Source organism: Grammomys surdaster, unplaced genomic scaffold, assembly GCF_004785775.1.
Source record: "Grammomys surdaster isolate TR1022 unplaced genomic scaffold, NIH_TR_1.0 311, whole genome shotgun sequence".
Lineage (NCBI taxonomy): Eukaryota > Metazoa > Chordata > Mammalia > Rodentia > Muridae > Grammomys > Grammomys surdaster.
In genome coordinates, this window is record NW_021604730.1 from 2,465,005 (window position 1) to 2,479,530 (window position 14,526).

General features: G+C 39.7%; 1 protein-coding gene across 2 annotated transcripts in view; it reads right to left on the reverse strand.

The window, feature by feature from the left end:
* Positions 1-14,526, reverse strand: part of Negr1 (neuronal growth regulator 1) — a 710,239-nt gene that overhangs the window by 143,301 nt on the left and 552,412 nt on the right. For both annotated transcript variants that reach the window (XM_028777584.1, XM_028777586.1), the window contains exon 6: positions 7,124-7,275. In XM_028777584.1, the coding sequence (XP_028633417.1) occupies positions 7,124-7,275 (152 nt within the window). The remainder of the gene's footprint in view (positions 1-7,123; positions 7,276-14,526) is intronic.

Genomic DNA, 14,526 nt, shown 5'->3' on the forward strand with positions numbered 1-14,526 from the left:
TCTTTCTTTCTTTCTTTCTTTCTTTCTTTCTTTCTTTCTTTCTTTCTCAGTTCCCACAAACTTATTTGCATTTGCTGTGTGTTGATCTTGTCTGAATTGATCCAGACAGTATGCCTTTGCATAGGACCATGTTGCTCTGTCAGAGTCTCTGTCCAAGCCCCAACCTAATTCTTGTTAGCATTTGTTTTAAGAGCACATAGGCAAGCCTTCCTATTAACATCTCAAAGCTATAAGGATAAATCCCTTGGGCTCACACATCACTGTGTGTCCTTAGGACTCTCCATGGCTAAACTGATGACCATACCTTTCAGCCAAAGAAGCAAAGATCAGTTTTGACCTAGAATATAAAACATTTAAACCTGTGGTATCATCATTGCCTTCCACACGGGATCTGCTGCCTATACCAAGAAAGAGTGATGAGAGCCCATTGCAGCTTACTGGTATTTGGAGACATTTTAAGCAAGTAGAGAGCTGAAGTATTACTTTCCAGTAAAGCATGATTCGAATTTGGCAAACCAGCCATAAAAAGCAGAAACCAGCACCTCCAGTCTAGACATAGCTGCCACACCCTGTCTCCTTTTACCTTTGCAGAACTGATTTTATTTCAGGTGAAGACATTTTCCATCAAATACCATATGCTGTTAGAAAACAATGTCTGAGAGTTTTCAGGACAGTAAAGAAGTAATGTTTATAAAAGCATCTAATATTGGAAATTCATTATGGTCTCTAGCAGAGAAGTCAAGGCAGGCACAAGTTTTGTTGAGTCCTTTGAAGTTTTAATGTATCATGTTTCTGAAGAGAACACTATGTGTCCTTGAACAGATGTAGCCACACAGGCAAGAAGGCCCCACAACATTGCCAGGGTTTATTCTTCAGCAAAGGTTCCATACATACTTGGGAACACATTTACAGGGAGGGTGGGTATCCACATACCATAGCAGTGTCCCTATCTATTCTCTGGCTTTAAACAGCTTCCCTGTTACTATTCAGGCTGGACTTGTCCTACTCATGTGCACACACTGAGCCTCTGGAGAAAGTTGTACTTGCATAAAGCTGTGTGTATTATGAGCACATTTGCCTCTGTTCCAAACAATTCTTTCCTCAACTTCTCTACAGATGTTGAACGTTTTATATACACACTGAAGTCAGCTTATGATTTTTGGTGAAAATGAGGAGCAAAGCTCTTGCATTGATGAAGACAGAATTCTTTCTCACACCACGGTGAGCACTTGAGTATCAGGACCCATAGATGGCAGGGTGAGATCACTGAGTTTCCTTCCTTTAAGGAACATGCACAGAGTAAGTCTTGTGTTGCACATATCACAGGTGAAAACACTAACTTATGCAATTTTGGGTTCCACAGTTTGTACTTAACAAGGAAATATATTACAGATATTTGTCACATGATTATCCCTTATGAATTTTATTAAATAATGCCTTTCCTAAGCACTGAGCTATACAAGGCTGAAACTCTCTCTGTCTCTCTCTGTCTCTCTCTTTCTTTCCCTCCCTCCCTCTCTGTCTCTCTCTCTATCTCCCTCTCTCTGCTTCCCTTGTATTTTTCTCTATTCCGTCTGATTTTTCTCTCACTTGACAGAGAACTCTATTTTCAGCAATTTAAAACAGTTTTAGTGTCAAGAATTACTAAAATCTCTGCTTTAAATTATAGTTCCTTTTACAATTGCAACCTAATGCCTTAAGAGAAAATGTTTCTTTCAGAACTGAAATAGTTGGAATAAGCAAGGCTCAAGTGGATGGGGGCAGGGTCACAGCACTGAGGCCTGGCTAGGAAACTCATGAGACTGTGCAGGTCAGGGAGTGACTGACATGCACACAGCCAATAGCCTATTAGTCAGAAAAGTAGTCTAAGCAGACCACACACCTTGGAAGCATCCAGCACGAGGCTCTGATACTCTCTTACATAACCTAACCTCTAGAAAGTGGGGTTTTTGCCCATAGCTCAGCCCTATCTCTATTTAGCCTCAATGTATAGAATGGACATCTCAAAGATTTCTACAGAAACTGCTCTAAAGAAATCACCAACCACCACAGATTTATAACAACAGTGGCTCATCACCAGCTTTTTCTCTGGTCTGGGGTGACAAGGACTTGACAGCCCCTGGATTCCTACCATTCTCCTCTGTCTGATGCTTCTCCCTGCTGTTTGCCCTTCATGAAGATGGTGCTTGGATATGTATCCTTCATGTACTTCACTATTCCTATATTTATGAGAAATCTGACATGTTCTCATCACTGAATCTGCATTCTGTCCTGAAACTTCAGGATCATCTCCTTCCTGAACTCTATATTCAACTGCCTACTGGACATCGTCTGAAACTAAAAATGCATGAAAATGAACTCCTGTGCTTTTTTTTCTCCAGGTGCTAAAAGTACTGGGTCTTTGCCCATGCTCTGATTCTGGTTAATGTCACTCAGAGTAGCCATGAGAAGTCAGCTGAATCCTGCTTCCTACGCCTTCCTATTCTCTGCAGATTTGCCCACCGCCTTACACCTCCTCCTTGTCTCTCAGTTCTCACCTCAGCTACTGGATTTGCATCATTTTTATTTGCCTATGTTATTTAAAGTTTGTGTGGGGGTTTAGAACCCACACAGTCTAACAAAGTCTTTCAGAATCCAGATCTGTTCATACAATTTCTTTGTTAAAAATCATTCAATGATTCCAGGCCTAAAGTCAGAACATATATTAAGTCTGTCCTGATACTTGTCAGTTTGTCCAGCCTTTCTTTACAGTTTCACTTTTTCCTTTACTGTAGCCCTAGAAAAGGACAAGCATGTTGTTCATTTTTACATGCCATCACATGAGCCATCACAGGTCTCTCTCTTCAGCAATCATCGTCCATTACTGAAGAATGACTCAATTATGGCCCTCATTCTGGGAGCAGAGACTTCTATCTGGCCCTAGTATAGCTCTGGGAACACAGACTCCTGTCTGGGCCCTGGCTCTGGGATGCTGTCATTTTAGTCATTTACTCTATGCTCATGATTATTGTTGGGTGAATTTTTAAAAATTCTTCCTCAGAGAATGAGAAAATGATGACCCATGTGATGTTTTGAGCTACATATTGGTTGTTTAATATTCAAATATTAATTTCAATTTCTCTTCTTGGATTGTCCCTTCCAGGCACTTGAGACTATATCTAGAGCCCCTTCTCTGTCCCCAGAGCAGCATAGTTGACTATTTGGCTCTAGAGTGTCTTATGCTCCTTGTTCTCCTCTTTCCATTGTCTGAACTCCTTTAAGGAGATTATTGATCTACTTATCCTGCTCTTTCCAACATGAAGCCTATGGCTTTGAATATTGCAGACCATTAGCACCCATATTTGACAAATGAACACCACTACTGAACCAGCTATATGAGGGCCACATAGAACTGGATCTTTGTTCCATCTTTACACTTTACAGATCCCCGATGTCTGAACTCTTATGCTGAGGGCAGGGCATTTAATGTGGAATTAACATCCACTAATCCTGGTCAGTGCATTAAGAGAAGCATGAAACAAACTTGTGCATTAGATTTAGAGATTATCTCAAGCATGTTTTACTCCACCTTTCTCACAAGTAGATTGTTTACCAAAGAAGCTCTCAGGTAAGCAGTAGATAGACAGTCATCAGATTAAGTCATTTATCCCCAGTATAGATGTAGTGCTCCTTCAGATGCATTGAACAAAGAGCTGGTATATGTGATGTTACAGTAACAATGACTACATTTACTGAGTACCTCCAGACAAAGGAACAGGTGCATTGAAGGCATCATCTAAATTCCTGCAGGGGAATTTATGATTGCCCTCAATTTACAGATGAAGTAACTGAGCATTTGAATGAAACACATGTAACTTACATAAAGCAACATAGCTGAAATGTAGTAAAATGTAGATTTAAGTAAGATCTGTTTTTCTCTTATGATGCAACACACACACATACCACACACACACACACACACACACACACACACACACACTTTCTCCTTCCTTCCCCTCCCTCATACATATTCTCTGCTTCCATCCTTTTCCCTCACACATAATCATACCCAAATGCACTGGCTTCCTTTTTACATAGTTTCATTTATGGCTTTCCTTAAACTTAAAGATTGCCTTTTATTTCTTTGGTGATCTGGAAAAAGAGAGCGTGTAAACCAATAGTAGGCTGAAATGGCCCCAGGATTCATCCTAAAGACTAAGGACAAACTTATAAAGAGGGCAGTTATAAAATAGAAATGATTTTTAAACTATATTTCAAGTGACCATCTTTCACTCTGTGGGTGGTTTTGTGATCTTAAATTTAGGTAGAGAAGTGGAGTGGCTCAGAACTTAAGCACAAGAGCCAGCAGCAAGGACTCAAGCTTCAACTTCACCACTGGCTTCATCTGATGACCTTTGCCACCGGACACACTCTTTCTGAGCTTTCTTATCTGCAAAGAGGAGATTGGAGAACCCTGTTGTTGTTGTTGAGGATTAAATAGTCAAATTCCTGTAAGAAATTAGGATAAAATCTGGCCCAGAATAAAATAATAGTAAATATCATTTCTAATGCCTGGGACATTGCTTGGCATCTCCAAGGCTAATAAGGGAGGCCCACAGCTACAAAATAGCTCATCCTTCATTGACTTATCAGTCCATTCATTAACTCATTCAGGGCTTACTTTCTTTATTCATTAAAAATTCACTATTTATCTATTAAATAGTAGGCATTGCATTTGGTGACATGACAGCTAAAGGGATTGGTGAGACACTGAGGCAGTTTTGAAACTCCACAGAAAAATACAAAATGTATAAAAATAACTACAGTGGTTGGAGATGTTGTCTCAAGATTACAATGTTTGCCTAGTATGCATGAATCATGAATTTGACCTCTAGTACCACAAAAGTGAAATAAAAGATAAAACACAAACAATGATTATAGTACAGAATAGAAATACTTTAGTGCAGAAGAGCTTCAGTCATTGCAGGGAAGAATCCTACATATACAGACAAACCATCAAACATCCAGGGCCATAGTTATAGACAAAGTCTGTCATTGTTAGCCAACCATTAAAACTGCGGTAACAGTTAAGAGTTAGTGAGAGATGATAAATTAATGATGGATAGATAGATGATAGATAGATAGATAGATAGATAGATAGATAGATGATAGATAGATAGATAGATGATAGATAGATAGATAGATGATAGGCAGATGATAGATGGTAGACAGATGATAGGCAAATGATAGATGATAAATAGATAGATGATAGATAGGCATAACATATGATCCTAAATTGTAAAAAAATATTATTTCATTTTAGAAAATAAATTAAGATTTAGAAATTTTGCTTGCAAGTTAATAACATGTTAATGTTATTAACCCTCAATTTTTCTTTGCCTTTTAAATTAATTTATTCTTTCAGATTTTTGGATATTTAAGCCATCTAAAATATTGATAATATTCTATAGAACTGTCAATATTTACGTTAAATTAGAATTCAACCTGCTCCTAATCTCTTCAGTGGCTCTTGTTACTAGTCACCATAGAAAGCATCCTCATGAGAAATAAAACTTAGCAAGAATTTTACAGAAGGCCACTGCATGGCCGTGATTGTTTTCATTTCAAAATTAGTGCTAAGAAATATTAGGAAATATTGAACTAAACCAATGAAAGCATTGACATAAACTTATGGATTTGATTGTATATTAGAAGTTTTTTAATCATTCCAATTCAAAAGCTCACAAATTATAAAACACAACAAAGTGTGTTCTAAATGAGAAGGAAATCTTCATACGATTTTTGTTTCTACAAAATAGAAAAGCCCCTGCTTATGATGAACTTCACAATATCTGCATTTTCCTGGAGTAAGTTGTTATCAAGGAGTAACATAAGAATGTGTGCCAGGTTACAGTAAGAATACTAACTTTGAGAGAAGATTCATTCAGATAACTTTGTGAAATTGAGGAAGCACAGTCTGCAATCTTTGAATGTTCTGAAAAACCCTCAGTTTTAAAATTAGAGGAGTTTTATGGTTGTAACAATCTGTAAGTCACTCAGTTTCCTCAAGGTACTAATCGTAGTTGCTGAGAAGAGCATTAATGTAGGATTTTCCCTCTTCTGCTGGTTCCCAGGGCTGCTGCTTAATCATTTCCAGTCCCTGTGATGCATTAGAGTGAGCTCTGAAGACAGGCAGACACCTTGAGGGCAGATACACTAATATGTCTTCAAAGTATCCCTTCCTTTTATCTGCTAAAAGTTTTTGGAGAAAATGGAGCATGCCCAGAGGTGTTCATATCTGCCTTTTCAATCTTTGGAACAGAAGCCTATGACCCTGAGCTAAGAACATCATTGATGTGCCCACAACCTTTCCTTTAAAATCTATGACCTCAAGCTGAACATGCACAAAAGTGTTCTGCTCAGGCACAGACACCCTCAAATTCCTGGCCATATACATAATTATAGGGTCTTCACACATCTCTTATTAGATAGGAAGACATCGCTCTACAAGTGAGTCCCACATTCTATCAGAAGGAAATCCCTCCTTTTCTTCCTGACTGCTTGGCTCTGCTTGTTTTGGGTTTAAACCCAAGAGACAACCCATTGCATTCCATTTGGATGTATAGACAATGTAGCATTTATCTCAATTAATCCCTACACTGTATTTCAAGATACAGTTTTTTGTAAATCTGCTATATATGCAGATAAAATACGTTTCCAATGCTTGTTTACTCACTATCTCATTTTGCATACAGCATGTGAATTTCTAGTGAATCCCAAGATGAATGTCTAATGATGAACAGTCAAGAGTAAACGCAAGTTGTGGCTATTCCATGCTTTAAGAGAAAATTTTTTTTAAATAAACCCAGTTCAGATAAAACCCCACTTAACTATCTTTGGTCAGAAGATGTATTTTATCTATTTTTGTAACCCCTACCCCTTTTAAACTCTGTGACATCTTTACATGTAGAGGTTTACAGGTAGTATAGAATTCTCAAACATCTAGATAATTTTGGAACAAACTTTCCTGTTTCTACCTTAGGATGAGATATAAGCTGAGCATACTCCATGGTTGGGCTTCATTTCTGCTCATGCAGAGGAGTCTGGAGGCCCTTGGAGTATGCTTTCCAACTCTTTTACTTACGATTGAGGGGCAGGCTCGCATTGGTTGTGCCCAGCTTGTTGGCAGCCACACAAGTATAGTTGCCGAAGTGCTCCTGTGTCACGTTTGTCACTGTAAGGATGGATCTTGTGCTAAAATTCTGAATGATAATTCCTTGTTGGCCATTGAAGAGCCTAGAAGACAGAATATACTATAATAAGCATGTATATAGGACATCCGTTTCATATTCAGCTTAGGCAGAGCTGCCATGACAACCTGGAATCTATAGTGTGAACACACCCACATGCACCTTAGCAACATAGTGTTAGTTCTGTTTTGCAACACTTCTCCTGCATTGGTGGATTTGATGGAGAAGACAGGCTTTATAGCTGACCTTTGTTCTGATGGGTTTCCCTCCTCCATGACAAACCAGACAATGTGATCTTTATATGTACTTTTTCTAGTGTACAAATTAACCCAACAGAGCAAAGGCTTCTCATCAATGAAAGCCAGGAAAGAGAACAAAGAAAGTGGACTTATAGAGCCCTCCAAAAGCTTGACTGATGGCTTCTGGGTAAGCAGGCTAGTTGATAGAAGCCTAAGATACTTTGTAGGTAACTCCTCTGAAACCATATGTTATAAGGATTCAAGTCAAAAGTCAACACCATATAACTGTTGCCATACACAACAAAGGCTAGGGGATGACTTCCTTTAACCTAGAGAAGGAAGTACAACAATGCAGACAGCATTCAGAATCCTGCCACACATTTGCCTCATTTTAGGACTTTATAATTCCTGTAAACGTCTACATGTAAAAATGTCAATTATCTGCTTCATAATACTGAAGTCCTCACACTTTCTCCAGACACAGCACCTGAGGGCCACATTCAACACTAGCTTGCATGCCTCCATGTTGTAGTAACAGGTCACATAGATCCCTGTTTCTGCCTCTTCCTGGATCTACCCTTGGCTCTGACCTCCTGCTTTTCCTGTCATTCCGACCATTTTCTCCTTATACCATCTAGTCTACATTTTTCTATTACTTCTTAAAGGACTGACTTCTCTGTGTAATCCACTCTTGCATGGTTCTATCAGCTTGGATACACAAGTTTTTCTGTTTGTTTGTTTGTTTTAACAGATTGAATTGTTTGAACTTCCTAAATAGGGCCAGACTACAGGCACATACTTTCTTTGATGTTAAACTTGTACACCATTCATAGTGGTGTCCCAAGTATTTTATAGGCCAATGAGTTAGAGTAATCATGGGATGAAGCCAAATTGAAGAAATTTCCTCTCTCAATATAAATTCTGTATCAATGTGGATAAAACCAGATTCTATCTTCTGCCTGAATAATATTAGATTTATGGAAATGAGACACAGTGACCACCAAGTGGGTAAATTTGCTTGGCAAGTGACCAGCTAGATTTTTCTTTCATGTATGATTGTTTCAGTATCAACTATGTCTGATCACAAAGAAGCTCATCTATGGCCTCCGTGGAGTTGGGACTGACTTATTATCTGTATCTTACACTGAATCGAGACAAACTATTCTATGTGTAATGAAAATCAGAAGTAGTGAGATATGATTACTCTGGGAATTACTTTACTATACTTAGTGGTTGAATTTGACTTGTTCAAAATGAAAACTTTAATCATAGTAACAAAACTCTGAGTTGAATAAGCATTGAACAAAACTTAAAACTTGAGCAGAAATAATGATCTCCAATTCTAAATGAAAAAATCAAATGAAAGTATTTTAAACCTATGAAAATGTATGCTAAACTCCTAGTGCCTTATTGGACACTTTCACGCCTCACATTAATAACCTTTAACCAATCAATGAATGCATTAACATAATTTGATGCCTGAGATTGTACCCAGGGCCTAGTGAGCACTCTGATAGCTGGGCAACATCTGCACACATCCCCTTAATTACTTTATTTTAAACTGATTGTGTTAGCATTCTGTCTAAACTCTACCCCCATAGTTACCTGGCAATAGCCAGGTAGGCCTGGCCCACTATAAAAGGGGCTGCTTGCCCTTTCCTCTCTCTCTTGTACCCTTCATCTCCTGCTCTCTTGCCTCTTGCTTCTCCCTTTCCCTCTCCCCTTCCCCATTCCTTTCCCCGTTTCTCCATGTGTTCATGTGTAGCTGGGCATTTTACAACAAACTCGGTAATGTGGGAAAAGCTGGGAGGAGTGAAGAAAGGAAGGAGAAGAAAGAGGAGGAGCTAAGAGAGGGAGGAGCAGAGAGAGGGGAAGATGGCATCGGATGTACGTGTGTCTCTAGCAGTCTAAGGTAGTTGTAATACCTAGGTTAGGTATTGGGTAACACCTCTAACTGTGTGGGCATCTTGATAATTGAGCATTACCAAATATATAGAGCTATTGGATAGTCTTTAAGCATTAAAGTCTCTGTTCTACTGGGAACTGTGTGGATGGCGGGATGGTCTGTGCTCAGCCAAGCATTGCGGAGAGAGTGTGGCAGAGCCATCTCCCACACTGGTGTCTCCTGAGTGCAGGGCCAGTGCTTCTGGCCTACCTGAGCTGGCGGCCTGAGCCGAGCAGTGGAGGGAACATACCTCATGGCCTCAGGCCTTGTCTAGTTGGGAACATGGTGGTCCATTAACAGCAAGCCAGATTGGGTGCTGCTGTTTTAAATATTACCATTAACACTCATGGACCTCTACTTCTCTACTCTCTCCCTCTCTCTGTCTCTCTCTGCCTCTCTCTGCCTCTACTACCCTCTTAACTCTCCTCCCCATACCCTGAATAAACTCTGTTCTATACTATACCATTGTGTGGCTGGTTCCTCAGGGGTAAGCATGGGCCCTCTGAGACATCCCCTTCCCCCATACCTCACCACACACCCATATAACATATCCCATATCTCTTTATCTTTTTATAAACACATCAGATTGTATATGCCACATGTACAGATCACAGTTCCATTTCCTCACCTACTTTGGTACTGGGGTTTAAGTTATTGTATTCATGTCTGTTACAGACACATTTTCTGAGGGCTCTGCATTTTCCTGGACTACTGAATCTCTGATGTGCCCCAAACCAGAACTGTCTCATTGCTACAGAACTGAAAAGAAACGAATTTGAATCTTCCATTGGTTGAACTCTGAGATGTTCTCAAGGGAGTACATTGAGAAGCTCTCTGGCTCCATTGCTTACTTTTGTCATGGCCATCTCTCTGGATGAGTCGGCTTTCAGTTTCCTGCCCTTCAATGAGGCAAAGCTACAGATGTTGCTGAGTCATGCATGCTGTTGCTCACATTCTGTGCAGCCCCCGCTGAAGTGCTCTGGCAGCAGCATCTGCACCATTATCACAGCTGCGTGTCAGAGTGCTAACCCAACAGCCAGGGAGATGACGAGGACAAGGAGCAAGAGAAATGTCTTCCCTCACGACCGTCTCCAGGGGAGGCTAGTTTTCTGAAATTAATGAAGTTACAGACTTCAGGAAGCTAACTTGCTTCTACAGTAGAAAGTTTGAGAACTGTTATCCCCTATGACAACATTTGAGACATGCTCTTCTCCTTAAGTGTGAAGCAAAGCTGTCTTTGAGAGAGTGTGGCCACTGAGGACCACCTGAGTGTGGACACTGAGGTGTATGTACAGACAATGTGCCTCTGTGGTTTTTATCACAGAGATCTTGGCCTGAGAGTTTTATCAATTATTCAATGCAATTCTGAAAACATTTACTAAATCAATATGAAGGTGAATCTCATGTCAAGTGATCAAAGATAAACACAAATTCTGTTCTTCCAAATACTGAAGTTGAGGAAAAGAAGTTATCCTAGACCACAGATGAATCCCACCCTAGTCATTGAATATCAAAACATGAATTCTACCTAAATGCTTTAGCATATATGCCTTTTATGTGAAAAACAAACAAAATTAAGAGTATTTTAATTGATGACTTATTTCCTCTTGAAGATTTATTCCAAGATGTTTTTCTGTAATATTATTTTTCATTAAGAGACTGTTTCTTGAGTAAGGAAATAGCAAAGTTGGTGCAACACTGCTCTAGCATGCAAAATTTTGTTTTAGCCCCAACATTGAACAAGATGGGTGTGATAGCACATATTTCTAATTAAGTGATAGAGACAGGGTGATCCTTCTGATGCTTCAAGGTGATCCTTCACTACCTAGGAAGCTGGACATTAACTCGGGCTACATGAGGTTCTATAGAAATATAGAAATTAGATGGTTAGGTAAATGATAAATAGATAGATAGATGATAGAATCATTCATATATTGTCTTATATTGACAGATTATTTATTTCTTTTCCTACAATGGAAAAGAATTTTTACTGAATTCAGAGTTAAATGTCAGGGACCAGGTTTCCTGTTCTTTATAAGAGAAGCTGCATCATATGGTGTTTATAAGGAAGTACTTGGTCATGTGTCCTTGCTTACTTTTACCAGGGGAACTTTAGTGTAAGATTCTTCAGTTACTGCAGATCCTGTGTCCTCCACCCCTGGAACCAGTTAAGTTTGGTCCATACTGAGGGCCATTACTCTGACTCTCAGTCTGTCTTTGGCCAGTGACTCATAAATTTATGGGCTGTAGGCTGCTTGATATGTCATCATCTGTTGTAGGCTCCTGTGAGCACAGCCACAACAGAAACTACTGTATTAAAACAGAGTCCTCTATTATCTCAGGCCAGAGGTAATAAGGGGAACAAGGAATGTTTAGCTATGCTATAAAATGATCACAAATTACACTCATTATCTCTTTTGGACTCTAGCTATCTAAGGTGACTAAGAAACCCAGTATCAAAGTCACCAGAGAAAAACCCAACCACATAGTGTCAGCATCAATTGCTAAGATTGCAAAAATAACTAGGGCAATGGCATTGTGTCTTGCTCAGTCTCAGGCCTGCCTTACTTCATGTTTGGGATTTTTGCCCGCTCTTTCTTTCCAGGTCAGAATCAACAATAAATGCCACACACAGGCCCAGAGTCATGACTACATTTCTAGTCTCATTGTACACAGAAAAGCTTCACATATATGTGGAAGATGGCAATTGTTCTCAATTCATTTATAACTGAAATTCTTCAGTATTTGTACATACATGTATGGTCCTAAGAGTGGGAAGTTGGCATTCATTCATGAACACTTGCTGTGAACATGAATGAATGTTCTCAGCAACCCTGGGAGATAGGTGTTATTAGTCCTAGTTTAAAGATGAGAAGACAGACATCTAGAAAAATTAATCTAATTCATTTTCTACCATCCAATAATTGACAGGACTGCTGCTATTCAAATGTGACTCTCCTGGCAGTTTGCGTTGATGTCTTCAAGCAGAAACTGGATGTTGTGTTTGAGTTTTGGAGACAGCTCAGAAAGCATGAGTGCTTCAGGAAAGTTGAGTTGGGGCATGGAACAAAGCTATTGGAGCTAAATAGCTAAAAGACATGCTGTAGGCTAGCCAGGAAAGCTGTGATCAATCCAGGGGGTGAGGCTAATGGGGTAGAGAGTCAATGAAACAGCAAGCTTTCTTCCGGGAGCTTTATGGATATTGTTCTGGGACAGAGGCTCATTACTAGTTCTGGGACTTAGTTCTGCCTCGAGTGAAGCATTTTACACAGCTGCCATTGTCCTCCCCTGGAGTCAGTCTCTCAGACTGCACATAGCCTGGGATGAGAAGCTGCAAACCTGCTCTTCTTCCCTCCTGGAGCTGTACCTCAGCGCATACCTCATTGGCAGCAGTTGCTGCTTGTGGTTTCATCTTTCGGCCCACTAAAAAAAATGAAGGGGAAAAAACTCTCCTGCACAGCATAGTCAAGAACAGCAGAAAATCAGTCATGGGCCCCCCCCCCAAAAAAAAAGAGTTCAAGTTTTAGTAGAATTGTGGTATTGCTGAGCTCTATCAGACTTGTCTAGGTCCCCGCATCTAACACAGATTCAGTTGCACATCTTTCAACATGTTTTTGAGTACTTCAGATTCGTGCTCATCTTGCCTGTGAGTGTGGAATTTCCTAATGAAAACATTTCTCAGTGCCTTTGTTATGCACTGTATTCTAAGCACATCATAGAATAGGACTAGTGCTGGCCTCTTAAATTGTGGGCACACAGTGACTACTGTATGCTTGGTTGCTTGCATTAGATTATTGCATCTTGGTAAACCTTCATGTTTTTATCTGTGAAATGGGAGAAGCTAACCCAGTAGCCAACTGTGAACGTAAAAATGGTTTTAAATGATAATGTGTACTCTTTAAGTACATGTACCTCAAATCTAGCAGGCACTAGATTATGACAGGTGAAGCCATTGTTCAATGATAGAGTCTGTTTCTTAAAATGGATTCACTTCCCCTCAGACCACAGCCAAACATTAAATATTGAACATAGAGGAAATTATTTTTAAAGCAAGGTGAGTGATGGCAAAGATCATGGCATTGTGATTTCAAGACATGCCAAACTCAGTATCAGTTATATGCCCATTATCAGCCTCATCCAGGCTTTTGGGAGATCCCCTAGGTCAGGCAAAGAAACCAACAGTGAAAATGGAGAGGAAGGGAGCTTCAACAAACCAGTGTGGAAGAGAGGGTCTGTGTGTACGCTGCTATAGCAACCTGTTCATTTATTGTGTGGCTTGACACTTGCTGCTGGAGAACAGTAAGGTAGCATTTATTCCTGGGAGCATTCTGAAGACTATTATGCATCACTGTCTGATCCCCAAGAGGTATCTATCTTTAGTTATGTATTTGAATAAATTAATGTTATTATAATACATTAGGATACTTTAATGATTTTAGACTTTATCAAGCTATTTAAAATGGATGCCTTGTTTACTCTATCCATTTTAATGAAATTAATAATTTTAGATTCAAGACTTTGGGGCTGCCCTACTAGTGGCAGTTTGGTTTGCATTGGCAGGGGGTGGCTTTAAGCCCCACATGAAAGAAGCAAAGGCTACATACAGTGAAGGATCCCACTCCCCTTAATAACAGTGGGTCCTGAACCCTTGGGAACCTTGACAGCTTCTGAATCTCTCCACTCTGCCTGAACTGTTTTCCTAATACCTGGGTGCCCATGAGTTTAACATTAAGTTTTATGCTGAAATATAACAATATAACCATTTTGCAGAGATGGCAATCACACAAAAGGAAGCCAAAATGAGTAACAGAAACTACTGTCCTTTTTCCTCATCATGTTGGGGTTGGGTTGGCATTGACTAAGATGGGACAATCAATTGAATGTACTCCCCCTGGTCCAATTTGAAAGCAACTTTCGGAAGATGGATCACTAGAAAAGAGCCTGGCTTATAGTGCCGAATCTTAGGTCTAATCTCACCAAACATGTGAAAAAAAATAAAACCAACAAACAATACAAGAATGAAACGGAAATAAAACCAAGCAAGTGGCATGCATTTAGAATCCTTGTACATGTGACACGAAGACAGGAGGATTCCTGGGGCTTGCTGGCTACC